Here is an 18,919-nt window from a genome sequence, read left to right as displayed (position 1 = left end):
CGGACGGCTTCGCGGCGGCGGCCTTGACGGGTTCGGCGGGCGCGGCGGGCGCGGGCGCGGCGGCCTCGGCGGGCGGCGGAGCGGCGACCTCGGCGGGCGGCGGAGCGGCCTCGACGGGTGTAGACGCCTCAGCGTCTCGTTCCTCGGGGCCCGGCTCCGACAGCTTCGCGCGCGCCTCAGCTAAACGCTCAGCCTTATTCGTCGCGTGCCAGTCATTACCATACTTCAACCGGCACCACGTGCGCAAGTCTTGTTTCGAAGGCATCGTTTGTAGGGCGCTTGGCGTCGATGGCGACAACTTTGAGCGCGTGCGCGTTGGGTCACAACGACGTGCTCTGGGGCGTACAACACGACGAAGCACGAGCAGGAACCTGCTCCACCTCGTCTCAGGCGGTCCAGGGCAAAGTTGAACCCAAGTAGCAGATGAGGAGCAGTCCTCGCACAGAGGAAGCGACTGGGGCTGCCGCGCGGGCGGCCGCCGACGCGCGCGCGCCATGCTGCCGCCGGACCAGGACCAGACGTTCCGGGACCCCTACGACGGGCACCACGACGCGCGGCAGCGCGGCTCGTCGGCGGGCCTCCTCGAGGAGTCGCTGCCTGTCACGGGCGAGAGCCCGCCCGTGGGCGGCGGGCGGAGTACGATGAGCCGGACTAGGGGCGGGGGCCTGGACACGCTCATGCGCGAGTGCGGCCTGCCGCCCGAGGACCCCTGGCTCCGCGAGCCCCACGGCTTCCTCGTCAAGCCCGACTTCAAGCGCCACGAGCAGAGCCGGAGCCACTACGAACGCGACGACGCGGTCGTCGGCAGCCAGCGCCGCGGCTCCAAGGAGCAGGCGTCCAACGCCGGCGTGCTCGCGTCCGTCATCGGCATGGCGAGCCGCGGCGGCTTCCACCGGCGCTACTTCCGGCTCGAAAAGAACGAGCTGTCCTACTACCGGGGCCTCACGGACAAGGCGCGCCTCGGCGCCGTGAATTTGAGGGATGTCGAGGACGTGCGCCTGAGCCGCGTCGAGGACGCGCCGAGCCACGCCCTGGACTTAGTAGCGGCGGACCGCGTCTTCACCGTCGGCGCGGACACGCGCGCGGAGCTCGCGAGGTGGGCGCTCGCGATCTGCAGCCGCATCGCGGAGCTCGAGACCGCGGACGCGCTGGCGTCGAACCAGCACGTCGCCTGCTGGAAGCCGCTGGACGACCGCTACGAGCGGCCCTGCGATCTGTCGCTGCGGCTCGCGCGGGCCGTCGGCGCGGAGGAGAACGGCTGGGAGCACGGCTTCGCCGTCGTGCTCGAGTGCGCCGGCGCGGCCGAGAACCGGCGCGGCGGCGTCCGCGCGGGCGACGTGCTCGTGGGCGTCAACGACGAGTGTTTTGAAGGTTACGACGCGGCGCTCGAGGCGCTGGCGGCGGCGGCGTTCCCCTGCACGCTGCGCCTGCTCCGCGACGTCGGCAAGTCGCACGTGATCTGCGAGGGCTGGGCCTTCGTGGACGGCCGCTACCGCTACGCGGAGCTGACGCGGGCGGAGCTCGTCGCGACGCGGCCCGCGCCGGGCCGGCGCCTGGCGCCGCGGCAGGACCGCGCGATCAACCTGGCCGCGGTGTCGACGCTCGTGACGCGGTCTGACGACGACGAGGGCACGTGGGAGGTGCTCGTGGAGCTCAACGGCGACCCCAACGACGTCGTCGCGCTGCGGCTCGCGTCGGCCGGGGACCGCGACGCCTGGACCGAGGCCATCTCCGCCGCGCGCGCGCCGACGCCCATCGGCGTCCGCGACGCGCCGCGCGCCGAGACCCTCGAGGCGACGAGCCCCTACGGCCCCATGGTCGGCGGCGACGACGGCGGCGGCGCGGACGCGCTGGCGCCCCACGACGAGCCGCCGCCGCCGCCGGGCGCGGGCGGCGCGGGCGAGCCGCCGCGGGTGCCGCGGCGGCCCGCGCGGCTGCCGCGCGACGAGACGACGCGCGGCTGGGTCGCGCTCGGCGGGCGCCGCGTCTTCGGCGTGCTCGCCGAGGGCCGGCGCCGGCTCTACTACTTCGACGAGGAGCCGGAGGGCGACGAGGCCGCGCCGGCGGGGCGCGTCGAGCTCGACGGCGCGCGGCCCTCGCTGCGGTCGAACCCGGCGGCGCTCGAGCTCCTCTTCGAGGACACGACGAAGCCGCCTTTGAGCGTCGAGCCCGAGCGCGACGCCCACCTCTGGCACACCCTCGTCGCGGACCTCGCCGACGCGGACACGTCGAAGCGCTTCCCGGCGCTCGCGCTCGAGCTGCGGGCGTCGCGCGACGACGTGCTCATCCTCCTCGGGGACCTGCGGTTCTGCATGATCGTCAAGCAGGGCGGCGAGACCTTCGCGGGCAAGTGGGCCCACTGCTACGGCGCCATCGAGCGCGACGAGCTCCGCCTCTACAGCTACTCGCGGCCGAACCTGTCCATGGTCAAGAGCCCGCTGGCGCTCGGCCGGCTCCTCTCCGCGAAGCCCCTCGCGGAGACGCCGCACCGCTTCGAGCTCGAGATCGCCGACGTCACGGCGCCGAGCGGCAAGGTCGCCTTCCGCTTCGAGGCGCCGACCGTGTCCGCGGCCGAGTCCTTCGTCCAGCGCATCACCACGGCCGCGGAGCTCGCGCTCCAGAAGCCCACGGTGCCCGCGGACGCGGCCTACCAGCAGTCGGGCTGGGCCGCGCCGGACCAGGCCGCGACGCTCCACTCGCCAAAGTAACAAGCATTAGCACGCGCCGCAGGTCATCGGACAGGCGTTCTTCGCCTTCGCGCCCGACGCGTCCCTCTTCTTGCAGTTCTTGCTCTTCTTGGACACGTAGGCCTCGCACGTGTTCTTGCTCTTCTTGAAGAACCAACTCGCGGAGTCCTCGCAGACGGCGCACTCGCCGCACGTCGCGGGGCACCTGCGCGCGCGCGTCGGGGCCGACGGCGGCGCGGACGCCGAGAACGCGCGCGTGCTTTCCCTTGACCCCGAATTCGTCCTTCTTCTTGCAGTTCCGCGCCTTCTTCGACGCGTACTTCTCGCAGGTGTTCTTGCTCTTCTTGTAGTGCCTAAAGAAACGCATGAAAACAACGTAAAACTTCGCCGGACCTCACCAGCTCGTCGAGTCCGCGCACTCGGAGCCCGCGGCGCAGGAGCCGAGCCGGTCGTAGTGGTAGAGCGTCGCGTCGTGGCCCTCCCCGCAGGTCTCGCAGAGCGACGCGTAGGCGGCCTGCGTCGCCTCGTCGTCGCCCGTCGTCGCGTAGAGCTCCGTCAAGTACGAGAGCGCGCCGCCTGCGAGCGGCGTCGGCGACGATGTTTCTTGTGTGGTCGAAAGCTCTCGAAAATCGTCGCGGCCGCAGGACGCTGGTCGTCGCAATTCTCCGGCCACAGCTCGAGCGCCTCGCGGTACTACTCCTCGGCGCTCTCGAAGTCGGGCTCGTCCTTCTTCCGGCTCGCGAAGCCGAGGTAGTTGAACACGGCGGACTCGCACTCGTCGCGCTCGTATAGCCCCACGGACGCCGTCGGGCAGGCCGCGCCCGCAGTTCCGTCGCACTCCTCGCAGTGGGCGACGACGCACCACAAGTAGGGCTCGGCCTTGTCGTACTGCGCGTGCACGTCGACGAGCTCCGCGGCGCAGTCGTAGGTGGCGTGGCCGTGCGCGTCCTTGTCGTAGGCGTCCTCGACGGACTCGTACTCGGCCTTGAGCAGGTCCGCGGTGGCGGTTTCGACGATGCGCTCGCAGGCCGGCGTCGGGCCCGCGGTCGGCGCCGGCGCCGTCGGCCGGGGGTACGGCCGCGGCGTGGGCGGGCGGACCGGCGCGGCCGTCGGATCGCCCGGGAAGGCGCTCGGCCGCGACGACGGCGACGGCGCCGTCGGCCGCGGCGCGGGCCGCGGCGTCGGCGAAGGCGCCGGCGCGGCCGTCGGATCGCCCGGGAAGGCGCTCGGGCGAGACGACGGCGACGGCGCGGGCCGTTTTGTCGGCTCGAGGGTCGGCGTCGGCGTCGGCTCCGGCGTCGGCTCCGACGTCGGCGCGTACGACGGGAGGAAGCCGTGCTCGCTCCAGGTGATGGCGATCTTCTGGCCGGTGGCGCAGTGGCTGCCGACGGCGCAGGCGTAGTACTTGACGTCGCCCTCGCTGCCCGTGAGTTCCACGCCGGAGCTGCCGCCGAGCTCCGCGGCTCCGGTGAAGTCGCACTCGTCCCACGCTTCGGCGGAGGCCAGCTCGTGGACGTTGTGCGTCCCGCTCCAGACGACCTTGACCGCCAGCGCGGGATCGTAAAAGGCCGCCTTGTCGTCCGACGACCACTGGTCGACCCAGTCCAACTCCACGAAGGCCTTGGTCGGCGCCGCCGTCGGGTCCGGCGCGGCGACGGGGCGCGGCGTCGGCCGCGGCGTCGGCCGCGGCGTCGGCGGCCGCGGCGTCGGACCGCCCGACGGCGGGAGCTCGCGACGCACCCGGTGCGGCGCGCCATTTGCGGACGCCAGCAGCAGCAACGCATTCAGCAGTCGGGCCATGCTCCGAGGCCCTCGATGTGAATCGAGACGTCGCAGCAGTCGGGCCGCCATGCGCTCTGAGGCAGCCCCTGAATCGAGATGACTCAGCCAGCCGTAACTGCAAGAGGGCCGATGGTGAAGAATTTGTCTATGCTACACGGGGGGAGTGGCGGGGCGGCGCGGCCGGTCGGGCGCGCGCGCTGTGGACAAGGGGCCCGCGCTCACGCGGCGGACATGTCGAGGCCGGCCTCGGCGCCCTGGATGAGGTTCGCGAGGAAGGACTCGGTGACGCGCGTGACGTTGACGATCTCCGTGCGGTCCATCTGGTCGATGGGGAGCTCGGTCATCTCGGAGAGCGTCTCGGTGAACTTCTCGAGGTGCTCCTGGAGGTTCTCGAAGAGCTCGCGCTGCTTCGCGGCGTCCGTCGGGAGGTAGTAGCCGAAGACGTACGTGTTCTTGAGCACGCGGCGGCACTCGATGACCATCTCGTTGGCGGCCTTGAGGAACTGGACGTCGATCCAGGAGCCCTGGGTCGACTCCTGGAGCTCGACCATGCGGCGCTCGGTGGCCTCGAGCTGCTTCGTCGCGAAGGCCATGGCCTGGTCGTGGCCGTGGTAGCGTTTGTAGTAGTGGAGGTAGCGGTCGAGCTCGCGCTTCGCGCGCGCCTGGTCGTCGCCGTCGTCGGCGTCGGCCTTGGCCGGGTCGTACTTGTTGCACTTGTAGTAGCCGCCCGTCGTCGCGCCGTGGTCGGACCAGTCGCCCATGCACATCCAGCAGAACTCGTACTTGCACTGGGAGCAGTTCATGTGGTTGCAGCCCTGGTTCTTCTCGATGCGCGTCTGGCACTTGGGGCAGCGCTTCGTGTTGGCCAGGATCCAGTTCGCGGTCTCGGACTCGTTCTGGCACTTCTCGACCCACCGCGCGACGAGCGCGCAGTCGCACGGCGCGTGCGCCTCCTCGCCGCAGCGGAAGCAGAAGTTCGCGCCGCAGCCGTTGGGCGCGCACTTGACGGCGCCGACGCAGGGGCCCGCGCGGGCGACCTTGGTGCAGCCCGCGCCGGGGCACCACCGGAGCTCCTTGGTGAACGACACGTAGTTCTCGACGCGGAACCGCGCGAGCTTGGCGCGCCGCGGCGCGTCGAGGCATGTGTCGAGGACGTCCGGGGGCACGACGCAGGCGCACCCGGCCTCGGGGCAGGCCATGCCCACGCAGCCCGGGCCCTCGTCGACCTTGTTGCACGCGTAGCCGCCGTAGCAGTCGCCGCAGAACCGGTGGCCGCACGGCGCCGCGAGCGTCTCCCCGGGGGCGCAGTCGGCGAAGCAGATGCGGCACGTGATCTCGCCGCGGCCGACGGGCGCCGCCTCGCTCCCCCAGGCCTCGACGCCCGCCGCGCGGCTCAGCCGCTCGCCGTCTCCCCAGAAGCCCTCCATGAGCCGCTCCGAGTTCCACCCCGCGTGCCGGAGCAGCGCCTCGGCCTGGGCCACGGGCACGCCCAGGAGCTCCGCCGCCTCCGCGGCCTTGACGTCGAGCATGCCCGCGACCTCGGAGCCCTCGACGAGCGAGTAGACGCCGTCGCCGAGCCGCTGCGAGTTCGCCCGGCCGCGGCCGCCGGACGCGAAGCTCTCGGACCGCGCGCGGGTCCGCGCGGGCTCCTCGACGATGCCTGCGCGCGGGCGGGGGTGAGGCGGGCGGGTCAAAGAAGGGCGGGGGGCGCACCGTCGTCGGCGTCCTCCTCGTCCTCGGAATATTCGTAGACGTCCTCTTCGTCGTCGCTGTAGCTCATGGTCTCTCGAAGGTTTTGGGTTTTGGCGTGTGTGGCGGCGTCGCGGTGTGCTCCCGGTGGGCGCGCGCGCGCTGTCGGCTGCGCTCCCGGCGGTCCCGCGCGCGTGTGCTCCCGCGGAGCACTCAGACCCAGGTCCTTGCGCACGATTTGTTGGCATGAACGGTTGGAGCTGCGAACTTCACGCAAAGTCGTTGCCGTTGTTTTTTTTGCCTTTACGCGGTCGTTAGTCTTGGATAGGAGCTACGCCTCCCCGTCGTCCGCGCCGTCGTCTTCGTCGGCGAGGCCGTCGGTCTCCTTAATCTTGGATCGGAGCTACGCCTCCCCGTCGTCCGCGCCGTCGTCTTCGTCGGCGAGGCCGTCGAGCTCGCGGGACGACGGCGGCCGCGGCACTAGCCGCGGCACGAGTGCCGACACGAGGCCGAGCTCCGCGGCCGTCGCCGTCTCGGGGACGCCGACGCCGGTCGTCGCGCACCGCTCGAGGAGCTCGAGGGCCTTGTCGGGGAGGGCGTCGGAGTCGCCCGTGAAGTAGTGCCACGCGGCGACGAGGCCGATCCGGTCGCCGGCCGCGCCCTGCCCGTCGGGGAACGCCTCGGAGAGCCGGATGAGCCGCAGGATCGCGGACTCCTCCTTCTTGGTGCAGACGCCGTCGCCGGAGAGGTCCGCGCCCGTGCCGTAGCGCTCGAGGACGTTGTAGGCGACCGCCGCCGCCAGCCTCCGGAGCTCGAGCTTGCGCGCCGGCCCCGTCGGCCGGGTCCACAGCGAGGGCCGCCCCAGGCTCGACCGGGTCCCGAGGCGTCGCCCGCTCGGACTGGACCACAACGAGTCCCGGGAAACAGCGCGGGGCGGCGCCGCGTGCTGCGTCCTCGAGTCGCTGGCCAGGGCGTCGCGCTCGCAGACGCGGACGACGCACTCGAGCAGGCTCTGGTCGAACGCGAGCCAGCGGCCGTCCTCGGAGACGGCCCGGTCGAGGTAGCCGTAGATCCCGCCGCTGCGGGCGGACGCGACGGTCGCGCCGGCGACGCAGCAGTCCTCGAGCCGCTTGAGCTCGGTCTGCATGTCCGTCGTCGCGGCTGGGAGGCGGCGGAACACCGCGTCGTCCCTCCGCTCCGTCTTGAGCCGCATCGCGTCGAAATCGTCGCTGGCCGCGAAGATCAGCGAGAACGCCTCGTCGACTTCGTCGGTGCACTCCGTGCCCTCGAGGAAGGCGCCGACGACGCGGACGAGCGCGCCCACGGGGACGACGCAGTCGCCCGGCGGCGGCGGCTCGCCGCGGAGCCGCCGAAGCCGCGCGGCGCACCGCCGCCGCGCGACCCGGAGCGTGAAGAAGAGCGGGTCGTTCTTGTCCTCGGTCGCGACGTCGGCGACGACGTTGTAGTTGTCGACGATGATGGCGAGGAGGAAGTTGAGCATGAGGAAGAAGGAGATGATCATCCAGACCCAGTAGTAGAGCACGTTCTGCACCGACCGCTCGCTCTCGTCGTCGTAGAGGCCCGCGGTCATCTTGAGCAGCATGATGGCCGCGGTGGGGACGTTCGCGAAGTTCTCGTCGTTGTCGCTGTGGAGGAAGAAGCCGATGAAGGCGTAGAGGAAGAGGAGGAGGGAGAAGATGAGGATGAAGTAGAGCAGGTCCCAGCGGCTCCGGATCAGCGTCCGCGAGATGATGCCGACGCGCGGGTGGAAGTCGAGCGTCTTGATGAGCTGCAACGACATGATGATGAGCGTGCAGCAGACGAGCGTGACGAAGTCGGACTTCATCGTCGCGAGATTCCTGACGCGGGCGAACTGGCGCTGGGCCTCCGCGAGGCCCGGCCCCGCCCGGAGGCTGGCCACGACCGCCTCCGGGTCCGCCGCCGTCGCGTAGGCCATCTCGGGCGCGAACGCCGTGCACGCGAAAACGTAGTCCACGTGCTGCTTGACGTTCGTGAGCACGGTGCCGTAGCCGACGAGGTCGAGGACATTGAAGACGTCGAAGAAGTAGCCGGCCACGGAGCCCGTGCGCCGGTAGACGTCGAGGCACTCCCAGGCCTCGACGACGATGAGCCCGGCGAGGTACGCGAGGAACAGCGCCTCGAGCAGGAGGCGGAACACGGTGAACGGCGAGGCCCAGTCGTAGGGCGTGGGGTTGACGAGGGTCACGCTGTCCGCGAGGGCGACGCCGCCCTCGCGATCCGTCGACGCCTCGATCTCCACGAGCGTCATGAGGCCCGTCTCGAGGTTCACGGTCATGAAGGAGATCTTGACCTTGTCCGTGCGGTGGTCCAAGTAGTCGCCGTAGGCGAGGCGCTCCCAGAGGTCGAGCGCGCGGCTCTGGTTCGCCGTCGTGGGGATGAGTACGGCGAAGTCCTCGACGCCCGACTCGCCCATGTCGTACGAGAACGCCCACGGCACGCCCTCCTCGTCGAGGTCCTCCGGGCCGTAGTAGTCCGAGGCGACGTACCAGTCGCGGTACTCGGGCGTGCCCGCGACGAAGCAGACGTCGACGCCGAAGGACGCGCGGCTCTTCCCGTTGTGCTTCCCGTCCTTCGTCGAGCAGAACTTCGGGTCCGGCTCCGGGCTATACACCGGGTGCCGCTTCTTGGCGTAGGGGCCCTCGCGGCGGCACGTCATCCCGTCCGAGCGCCGCTGCGTCACGAGGAGGCCGTAGAGGACGAGGTTCGGCGGCGAGAGGAACCGCCGCGGCTCGCCCTCGTCCGGGTGGACGTCGGCGAACATGTAGGTCTCGTCCTTGTCGGCGTCGGGCGACGCGCGGTTCGACGCCGTGACGTTCACGGCGAAGGGCACGGCGCGGTACCGCCCGTCGTAGCTCGCGCACTCGGGGCACGCGAGCGACGGCACGAGGCCGCCGGCGACGGCGTCGAAGCCGCGCCGCAGCGTCGCCTCGTCGAGGTCCGCGAGCGGCGACCCCGCGGCGCCGTCGAGATTCCCCTGGAGGAGGAGCGCGTCGGGCTCCGCCGACGCGGCGGCCCACTCGACGAAGAGCCGGTCGCGCACGGCTTCGTAGAGCGCGAAGGGCACCGTCGCGTAGGTGCCGAGCGCGGCGTACCTCCAGCTCGCCGCCGCGGCCTTCGCCGGCGCGGCGTCGCCCGCGGCGGCGGCCGCCGCCGCGGCGTCGAGCAGGTACCAGGGCATCTCGCAGGCTGCGTATCGGGAGTCGCAGCAGTCGTAGTCGTACCCGCACCCCAGCGTGTGCCGGTCCAGGTCGCACACGCCGTCGGCGCGCTGCGGGCGCGCTCCGCAGGCGAGGGCCGTCGCGCTCCGGCGCCGGACGGGCTTGAAGATCATGGAAATCGTCTCCCCCTCCACTTCCCGCTCGTCCTCGTAGACAAAGTCCATGGAGTCGAGGAGCGCGTGGGCCGAGACGCCGAACGCGTTCTCGTACCAGGCCGGGTCGCCGGCGCCGCGCGCGTTGCAGAGGTCGCCCTCGCAGGCGAAGCATTCGGACAGCTGCGTGAAGGTCGGGAGGGTCGACATCTTGAGCATCCCGCAGGTCCGCGGCGACAGCGGGCCCGGCACGGCGTCGGGCTGCGGCGCGGACGCGTTCCCGTCCGGCCACAGATTCGGGTGGGCCTCGTAGGGCTGGATCTCGACTTTGAACGCCTCCGCGAAGCCGCTCCAGCAGCCGCCGCGGCCGACGTAGTGCAGCGCGGGCATGCCGCCGTCGGCCGCCGCCGGCGTGACCTTGAACGCGCCGACGGCGCTCTCGAGAGCCCCTATCTCGAAGTAGGGCTGCGCGGAGGCGACCGCGGGGACGTCCGCGGCGCCGTAGAATCCGCCGCGCCAGGGCCAGATGTACTCGAAGGCGACGCAGTGCGTCTCGCCGGCGTCGCACTCGACGACCTCGCGGTCGCCGGCGTCGCGGAGCCACGGGTCGACCGTCGCGGCGCCCGGGCTCGCGCCCCCCGGCACGGCCATCTTCCAGCCCCCGTAGCAGCGCATGCCGCCGCCGCCGCCCGGCGCGACGCCGCCGGTCTCGCCGGCCGCGCGCACCGCGTCGACGGCGATGTCGCCCAACGCGCTGTTCGTGAACCCGACGAAGCGGACGCGCGTCGCGCCCGCGGGCACCGGCACCGCCGCGTCGTGCCACGAGCCGCCCTGGTCGTGCTCGACGCGCCACGTCGAGACCCAGGTGCCGCCGACGAGCGCCTCGACGTCGAGGGACCCGATGCGGTCGCCGTACGCGTGGTACGCGAACGCGAGCTCTTCCCCTCCGTCGGCGGGCTCGAAGGCCGGCGACGTGAGGAAGGCCGTGTACGGGGCCGGGCTCCCCGGGTGGATGTAGGCGTAGGGGTCGGCCGCGTCGGACGCGTCGTCGGCCTCCTTGGGGCCCGTCTGCGTCGTCGCCGTCGGCCCGACGTAGCGGTACCACGCGCCTTTCGCTGTCTCGCCCTCGTGGTCCGGGGGCTCCGTCGCCTCCCAGCCGCAGAGGTCCTCGTCGAAGTCGCAGCGGACGGCCGAGGCGAAGCCGTCCGCGAGGCGCCGCGAGGCCGCGGACGCGGCGGCCCCGGGGGGGCCGCCGGACGTCCCCCGGCTCGCGCGGCGGCGCGCGGGCGGCGGCGCGGCGAAGCCCTCCGCGAGGCGCGCCTCGGCGCGGCGGCGCGCGGGCGGCGGCGCCGCGGAGGCCGCGGCCGACGGCGGCGCGGACGCCGTCGCCGCGCAGGCGTAGACGTCCTCGACGGGGAACACGTCGCCGCGATCGATCTGGCAGTCCCTGCACGTCGTGCCGCCCTCGTTCGTGCAGACGGTACAGGCCGCATCGGCGTCGGGGCACGTGCCGTCCGTCGTCGCCGTGCAGCGGGCGAGGGCGACGTCGCCGTCCGCGGCGGGCGCCTCGCAGACGTCGGCCTCCGAGACGGCGCACGCGCCGGCGCCGCCGGCGCCGCGCGCGAGGAGCGCGGAGTCCCAGCGGGATCCCGGGCCGCCGACCCAGAGCTCCCAGGAGACCCAGGCGTCGACGGCGCCGGCGCCGCCGTCGGACCGCGAGAGCGCGACCTCGAGGGGCTCGCCGCGCGGCAGCATGGCGACGTAGGACTGGCACCAGTCCGTGGCCTGGGCCGCCGTCGCGGCGTTGAGCGCCGCCGCGTGCTCGGTCCGCGACGCCGCCTCGGCCGCGGCGGCCGCGTCGCGCGCGGCCGCGGCGCCGACGTCCGCGGACGTCCACACGACGCGGCCCGCGGCGTCCCGGATCTCGAGCGTCGTCGACTCCCACTTCCTGCTCGAGTGCGACGAGAGCAGCACGATGACGTGCGGGAACGCGCGCGCGTCCCAGTCCTCGACGTGGGCGACGGCGTAGCCCGCCGGCGGCCCGCGGTCGCCCCAGACGCCGTCGTCGCCGTCGACGGGCGCGCGGGGCACGCGCCACCAGTCCGCGACGGCGCCCAGCCCGAGGGACCGCGGGAACGCGGCGAGGTACGGGTCGAGCGCGTCGTCGGCGTGCGTCATCGACCGCGCGTCGAAGCCCGCCCAGTGGTCGTCGCCGAAGCAGCGGTAGACCTCGTCGACGTACTCGCAGACGCACTCGGCCGCGGCCGGGCACGGGTCCCAGCGCTCGCAGGTGGTGACGTTGTCGTCCGGGTCCGCGACGCAGACCTCGCCGCGGATCGCCGGGAAGCCCGTCGCGTCGGCGCCGCCGGCGTCGAAGCCGGCGAAGGCGTAGCGGAGCTCCCAGTCGCCGCCGTAGAGCGTCAGGTTCTTCGTCCCGCCGAAGCGCGCGTCGCGCGGGTCGAGCTCCGCGGTGCGGTAGGGCCGGCCCTCGATGAACGCGTCGCCGTCGAAGACGCAGACGAACTCGGGCGTGCCCGCCTCCCGGTCGCTCGCGTGGCAGACGTTCCAGCCCGCGACGGGCGCCGCGCCCGCGACGTCCTCGACCATGGCGAACGCGTGCGCGAGCTTGCCGACGTCGAAGAACGACACGGACGCGCGCGCGGTCTCGACGACGCCGCAGTCCGCCGGGCACTGCGGCTGGAAGAACGTCGCGCGCGTGCCCTCGCCGGCGTCGAAGCCCGGGAGCTCCTCCGTGCACTGGGCGTCGCCGCACGACGGCAGGGTCCAGACGCGCGGGATGACGGACTCCCCGACCCAGTCCGAGAGGACGTCGTAGGACTTGAGGTGCGAAGACACCTCGACGGAGCCGTCCGTGGTGACGTTGAGGTCGAGGCCGAAGACCGTGGACCGCACCGCGCCGTACTGGACCCGGTTCTCGGACCGGAGGCTCTGGAGCTGGAAGTAGACGACGAGGATGAACAGGACCACGTAGCCGAGGAAGCGCGCGAAGGTGCGGTAGCCGAGGAGCATGGCGTCGTCGCGCTGGAGGCGGCGGCGCACGGACCACATGAGGGCGCGCGCGTGCCGGCCGGCCTCGGCGTCCGTCGCTTCGCCGAAGATGCTTTCGAAGTCCTCGGTCATGCCGATGCCGCTCTCCTCGTGCTTGACGTCGTGGTTTCGCGGCGACGAGCCGTCGTGGTTACCCTCGCCGTCGCCCTCGTTTTTTTCCGCCGCATGATGGAGGGCCGCCATCAGGGGGGGAAACATGCTTCTCGTACGGGGAGGGGCGTCGCCCGGACGCTTTCACGAGGCGGGCGGCGCCCGGACGCAGCGAGGCGGGCGGCGCGCGGACGCTTTCACGAGGCGGGCGGCGCGCGGGGGCGAGCGAGCGTGCTTCGTCCCAGTTTTTCGATTTTCACTCCTCAAGATTCGATCTTTCAAGGAACAGGCTCCTGGCGAGCGTCGCCCTAGGCCTCGGCCTGCGCCGAAGGAGCTTCGAAGGGAGCCGTCGTGTTACGCGGAGAGCGGGGCGCGCGGGGTGGCGCGCCGGGGGAGGGCCTTGGGCGGGGGGGGCGTTCGGGCCTAGGACATGTAGGAGGAGATGTCGATCTGGTCCGGCAGCTCGGAGACGTTGACCTCGAAGCGGCTCTGGACGGCCGCGAGGATCTCCGCGTCCTCCTTGGAGGAGATGAAGGAGATGGAGAGGCCCTTGGTGCCGAAGCGGCCGGCGCGGCCGACGCGGTGGAGGTACTGGTCGCTCGCCGTCGTCTGCGCGGCGCCCTCCTTGACCTCGGGGAAGTCGTAGTTGATGACGATGTTGACGCGCTCGATGTCGATGCCGCGGCCGAAGAGGTCCGTGGACACGAGGATGCGCTTCTTGAAGTCCTTGAAGTCCTTGTAGCGCGTGATGCGCTCCTCCTGGGTCATGCCGCTGTGGATGCACACGGAGGGGAAGTTGCACTCGCAGAGGAGGCGGTCGAGCTCCGTCGCGCGCGCGACCTTGGACACGAAGATGACGACCTGGTTGAAGTCGAGGGCATCCAACAAGTCGTTGAGCTTGCGGTTCTTCTCCGCCTCCTGGAGCTTGACGTAGTACTGCTGGAGGCCGTGGAGCGTGAGCTTCGTGTCGTCGTCGACGTAGATCTCCATGGGGTCCTGGCAGAACTTCTTGCACACGGGCCGGATCTCCTTGGAGAGCGTCGCGCTGAACATCATGACCTGCTTCTGGTGGGGCGTCGTGCGGAAGATCTCCTGGATGTCCTTGCGCATGTCGAGCGCCTCGAGCATGCGGTCGCACTCGTCCATCACAAAGTGCTTGAGCTTGCCGAGCACGAGATCCTTGGACTTGACGAGCCCCAGGATGCGGCCGGGCGTGCCGACGACGATGTGGGGCGTGTTCGCCTTGAGCGCCGCCTTGTTCTGCGTGATCGGCACCTGGGCAGCAAAAGGGTGCGAAATTCCCAACTTCAAAGGCTCCTATCTCGGTCGTTTTCCGCTCGTTTCGGCTGATTTTTGGACGAGCGATCATCTCTCGGAGCGCTCTCGAAGCGTGGGTGCTGTTTTCGAAACGCGCGCGCGCGGAACACTCACGTTGAAGCGACGTTGAATCATTCTTGTGCTGCCCTGATGGGCACGCCGCCGTAGAAGACCTCGACCTTGACGGCCGGCAGGTATTTCGAGAACCGCGCGTACTCGTTCTTGATCTGGAACGCGAGCTCGCGCGTGTGGCACATGACCTAGGGACGAGACAAGCGTGAGGTTTCGGCGACGCGCCCAGTCCAAACGCCGCGGACGCGCGAGCACGGAGATCTCGCCGTCGACGGGCTCGAGCTGGTGGAGCGTCGCGAGGACGAAGACGGCCGTCTTGCCCATGCCGCTCTTGGCCTGGCAGATGATGTCCATGCCGAGCACGGCCTGGGGGATGCACTCGTGCTGCACCTCGGACGGGTGCTCGAAGCCGCAGTCGACGACCGCGCGGAGGCACTCGGGCTTGAGGATGAAGTCGCGGAAGCCCGACGCGTGGATGCCGACGTAGTGGCCCTTCTTCGCCTCCTTGGCCTCGTCGCCCCCCTGCTCCTCGACGTCGTCGTCGTCGTAGTCGACGAGGTCGTCGTCCGCGATCTCCTTGTCCGCTTCGTCGGCCATGGTCAACGTAACTGCGAAAAACGCGCGCGCTCGAACAAACCGCGCGTCACATACCGGGCCGGCGGCGGCCGTTTCCATGATGCGGTGTCCCACGACGCTAGGCGGCGGAGCACGCCCAGGGCAACGAGCCGCGCGCCACCGAATTCGGGAGAGACGCGCGCGGCGGCCCGCGCGGGCCGGCCGCGCGCGCGCGGGGCGAGGGCGGGGGGGCGGGGGCGCGCGCGCGAGGGCCGCCGCGCGCGGGCGCACCGCCGGGGCCGCGGCGCGTCGTCGGCCGGCGTGCAGCGGCGCCCGCGGGGCCGCCGGCGCCAAGAACGTTCAGGGGGCGAAATCATGAGGCAACTCGTCGAAAAACTCGGCGCGCGGACCGGCTGGACCGCCGCCGAGGCGCGGGAGGGCCCCGCCGTCGCGCCACCGCCCCGGAGTAGTAGTGAAGTGGGTTCGGTACGCAGGGCGCTACGGTTTTGATTGACTGCCGGCGAGTACCGCGATGCGACTGGCTTCGGCTCGAGCCAGGTGGAGCGGAGCGCCGAGCCGGTGTTGCAGCAGTATCAAAGGCACGACCAGCCCTCTTGCTAGCGCCCCCTTGCAACATGCGCTCTCCCTGAGAGGTCTGGTGCGCCGCGGCGGCGGCCGTAGCCAAAGACAGGAGCAAAGGCAGGCGACGATGGACGCCTTGCTGGGCAAAGGCACGGCGAAGAGCCGCTTCGCGAAGATCCGCTCCGCCGTGCGGGACCACGCCGTCGAGGGCACGGCGTCGCAGAAGAAGAAGCTCTGGGACGTGAGCCCCGGCGCCGCCGCGGGCAGCCAGGTGATCCTCATCGTCAACCACGGCGACGACGGCGGCCTGTCGACGCCGCACAGCGCCGCGCTGCCCCCGAACGTCGTCGTGGAGACGGTCACGGACATCGCCGCGGAGGCGTTCGGCTTCGCGCGCGCGTGCGACGTCTTCGCGGACGAGGCCCGCGCCACGTCCGTGACGGACGAGGACGCCTGGCAGGCGCACCTCAAGCAGTGGCGCTCCGGCGCCGCCGCGCGGCGGACGGCCAAGGTCATCGAGCTCGCGACGCGGGCCGCGACGCTCGCCGACGGCCGCGGCTCCAAGGCCGGAGCCGCGTCCGAGGGCGCGCGCGCGCGGCAGCGCATCGCGGGCTTCGAGCAGCTCTACGAGCTGCTGGACCAGCGGGCGAACCTCGGCGGCGTCGTCGCGACGCCGGACGCGGTGCAGGCCGTGCTCCGGGGCCTCGCGGCGCACGACTACGCGGACGAGGTCGCGTCGGCCGCGGCCGCCGCGGGCTGGAAGATGGCCGACCGGTCCAAGGAGCTCTGCTCCCAGCTCCTGCGGGGCCGCGCGCCGGCGCTCTGCGTCGCGCTGCTCCAGCAGGAGGCGCTCCGCCGCGAGGATTTGAAAAAACAGCGGCCGAACGCGCTGCGGACCGCGGCGAAGCGCGAGGCCTTCGTGGAATCGCTCTATTCGTCCGAGGTCCAGCGCCAGAAGACGCTCGAGAACGTGGCCAAGGAGCCGTCGACGAAGGGCCGCCGCGCGTCCGCCTTCGACGTCGAGTCCGCGCTCTTCTGCACGAAGCACGCGCTGAGCGGCTGCCGCCACGTCGTCGGGTTGCTGGGCGCGCTGGCGGCGCGCGACGACGCGGCGAAGCGCGTCGTCGCCGAGAGCGGCACGCCCTGGCTCCTCGCGGCGTCCGCGGGCTACGGCGCGACGGAGCGCGTCGCGACGGCCGCGACGGTGCTGAACGTCGCGCTCGCGTCGTCGTCGAAGGCGCGCGAGTGCCTGTTGAAGCGCGACGCGTCCTTCGAGGACCTGCTGGCGCTCCTCGACTCGTCGACGACGCGCCTGAACATGCTCGGCGCGGGGGCCGTCGCGACGCTGCTCCGCGAGAGGCGGCACCGGCGCCGCGTGCCCCCGGGCCTCGCGGCCGTCGCGTTCGCGAAATTGGCGAAGCTCGCGGCGTGGTGCGCGGAGCAGGCGCGGGAGCCCAGCGAGCGCGGCAGCTCCGACTCGGAGGCCGACGACGACTCGAAGTCGCTCGACTCCGTCGTGAACCCCGGCGCGCGCGGCACGGTCATCACGCCGAAGACGCACCGCGCGACGGAGCTGAAGAAGGCCGGCGAGGCCCGGGCCGTCGCCGCGGCCGCCACGAAGGCCCCGCCGGCGGACGCGGCGCTCAAGCCGCGGCGGGGCGGCCAGATGCAGCTCTGGGAGCACGCGGCCGAAAAGGCCGAGGAGCGGAGCTTCGACGCGCGCGCGGTCATCCCCTTGCTCCAGCAGGTCTTGTTCGGCCTCTGGGCCGTGACGGCGTTGCTCCGCGAGCGGGGGCCCGACGCGCTCGCGGCCCTCTACGCGCCGCCCGTGGCGACCTGGGTCGTCGCCGACGGCGAGCGGCCGCGCCAGCGGCGGCGATCGTCCGCGGCGGGGCGCGTCGACGACGCCCGGGGCGCCATCGACGCGACGTGGCCCGAGACGCTGCTCCTCGTGGCGACCTTCGACCACCTCGACGCGTCGTTCCCCGCGGAGTGCGCCGCGGCCGCGCTCGCCGTCGCGACGTCCTGGGTCGGCGCGGGGCCGGCGTTGGACGCGGCGACGGCGCCGCCGCGGGCCGCCGTCGACAAGCTCTGCGCCTGCGTCGAGACGTCCTACTCGCTGGAGGTGCGGACCGCGTGCGCTTTGGCGCTCGCGCACGTGACGTCCGCGCCGTCCCAATCGCTCGCGACGTTCCAGTCGTCGGCCCTCGACGGCGACAAGCGTCTGGTCGCCGTGCTGGGCCTCGAGATCGGCTCCGCGGCTTTGGACGACGCCATCTCCGCGGCGCTGTTCAACGTCGCGCTCCACGCGGCCGTCGGGTCGCCGCGGAGCTCGGACGTGCTCGCGGCGCACGTCGCGCTCGTCGCGAACCGCACGAAGGTCCTCGACGAGAGCGTCGAGGTGCGCGCGAACCGGCCCGAGGGCTTCGAGCGCGAGCGCGAGGAGACCGTCGTCGTCTCGAAGCCGAGCCCGCTCGCGCGCCAGGGCGCGAGGCAGCTGCGGCCCGTCGACACGGACGAGGACCGCGAGAAGCGGCGGGAAGAAGAAGCGGCGGCGGCGACGCGGTCCCACGGCCTGCGCCGGGACTGCCTGGGCATCTGGGCTCTCGCGCGCGGCGACCACGACCGCAAGGTGCTCAACTACCTCGGCGCGCCCGCGACGCTGGCCCAAGTTTTAAACTCCGACGTGCCCCTCTACACGAAAGAAGCCGCCGCCGCGGCCCTCTGGCAGCTCGCCGGCGACGCCGTCGGCGCGGCGACCATGGGCGTGTCCATCAACAACGACGTCAAGTCGCGCACGGGCGGCGCGGCGACGAAGGAGATCGCGCGGCTGAGCGCGGCCGCCGCGAAGCTCGAGGCCGAGGTCCTCTCCCTGGAGACGCGCGTGACGAACCCGGCCTTCCAGCGCAACGTCAGCGAGGCCATCTTCGACGAGGCGACGCGCGCGCTCCGCGCGAAGCAGGAGGAGGCGACGCGCGTCGCGCAGACGCTCAGCGACCTCAACGCGAAGATCGACCGCAACGTCGAGTCCATCGCGGCGGTCCGCGCGGACTACGAGGAGCAGAAGTCGCCCGTGCCCGCGCTCGTGCGCCTGGTCGTGGACCGCGCGGACCGGCGGCGCCACGCGCCCGCGCGCGCGCTCGCGTGCGGCGCGCTGTGCCTCGTCGCGCGCGCGAACGGCATCCTCTGCGACCAGGTCGCGGCCTACGGCGAGCCGCTCGTGGCCTGTTTATTAGCCGCGGCCCACGAGCCGAACCCGGAGAGCGGCGCGGCGGACCTGCCCGGCGCGGAGGACGTCTACGAGACGATGCGGCGCGGCTTCCCCGCGGACTGCGTCGACGACGGCGTCCCGGACGACAAGGTGCGGCGCGCGTCCCGCGGCGAGCTCGCGCTCCAGATCTGCGCCGTGGATCTGCTGTTCCTGCTCCACGACACGGACGAGGGCCGCGCGGCGATCGCGGCGTCGCCCGACGGCGACGCGGCGCTCGAGCTGCTCTGCTGCGAGCTGTTGGCCCACCCGCGCCACTACATCCTGCGGGGCGTCGGCGCCTTCCGCGCCGCGAAGCTCTCGGCGACGTCGACGCACCGGCGGCTCCACCTCGACGACGCGAACGCGGTGTTGTTGCTGACGGCGACGATCCGGAACCACGAGAGCCCGCCGAGTTTGCGGATCCACGCGCTCCACGCGCTGCTGAACCTGAGCACGGAGCCGGAGCTCCAGGAG

The 18,919-nt window shown here is 72.2% G+C and overlaps 4 protein-coding genes across 4 annotated transcripts in view; 2 read left to right on the top strand and 2 right to left on the bottom strand.

The window, feature by feature from the left end:
• Positions 1-445: 445 nt before the first annotated feature.
• Positions 446-3,288, top strand: AURANDRAFT_70908 (hypothetical protein; the record flags this gene model as incomplete). Its single annotated transcript, XM_009035678.1, has 2 exons — positions 446-2,563; positions 2,731-3,288. The coding sequence occupies 2 exons, from the start codon at positions 495-497 to the stop codon at positions 2,834-2,836; spliced, it is 2,175 nt and encodes a 724-aa protein (XP_009033926.1).
• A 1,312-nt stretch (positions 3,289-4,600) lies between these two features.
• AURANDRAFT_36386 (hypothetical protein) lies at positions 4,601-6,031 on the bottom strand (the record flags this gene model as incomplete). Its single annotated transcript, XM_009035512.1, has 1 exon — positions 4,601-6,031. One exon carries the CDS (start codon positions 5,996-5,998, stop codon positions 4,688-4,690), a length of 1,311 nt encoding a protein of 436 aa, XP_009033760.1.
• A 6,975-nt stretch (positions 6,032-13,006) lies between these two features.
• On the bottom strand, positions 13,007-15,144 carry AURANDRAFT_52520 (hypothetical protein; the record flags this gene model as incomplete). Its single annotated transcript, XM_009035511.1, has 3 exons — positions 13,007-13,944; positions 14,145-14,246; positions 14,308-15,144. The coding sequence occupies 3 exons, from the start codon at positions 14,731-14,733 to the stop codon at positions 13,093-13,095; spliced, it is 1,380 nt and encodes a 459-aa protein (XP_009033759.1).
• Positions 15,145-15,322: 178 nt separating this feature from the next.
• AURANDRAFT_70906 (hypothetical protein) overlaps positions 15,323-18,919 on the top strand; it is a gene marked incomplete at both ends in the record, with an annotated part of 6,684 nt that continues 3,087 nt past the window's right edge. The window contains one exon of the mRNA XM_009035679.1: positions 15,323-18,811. Coding sequence (XP_009033927.1) covers positions 15,323-18,811 — 3,489 coding nt within the window. The remainder of the gene's footprint in view (positions 18,812-18,919) is intronic.

This window comes from Aureococcus anophagefferens (genome assembly GCF_000186865.1).
Source record: "Aureococcus anophagefferens unplaced genomic scaffold AURANscaffold_3, whole genome shotgun sequence".
In the NCBI taxonomy this organism is placed as follows: Eukaryota; class Pelagophyceae; order Pelagomonadales; family Pelagomonadaceae; genus Aureococcus; species Aureococcus anophagefferens.
This window is presented reverse-complemented; position numbering and strand designations above follow the sequence as displayed.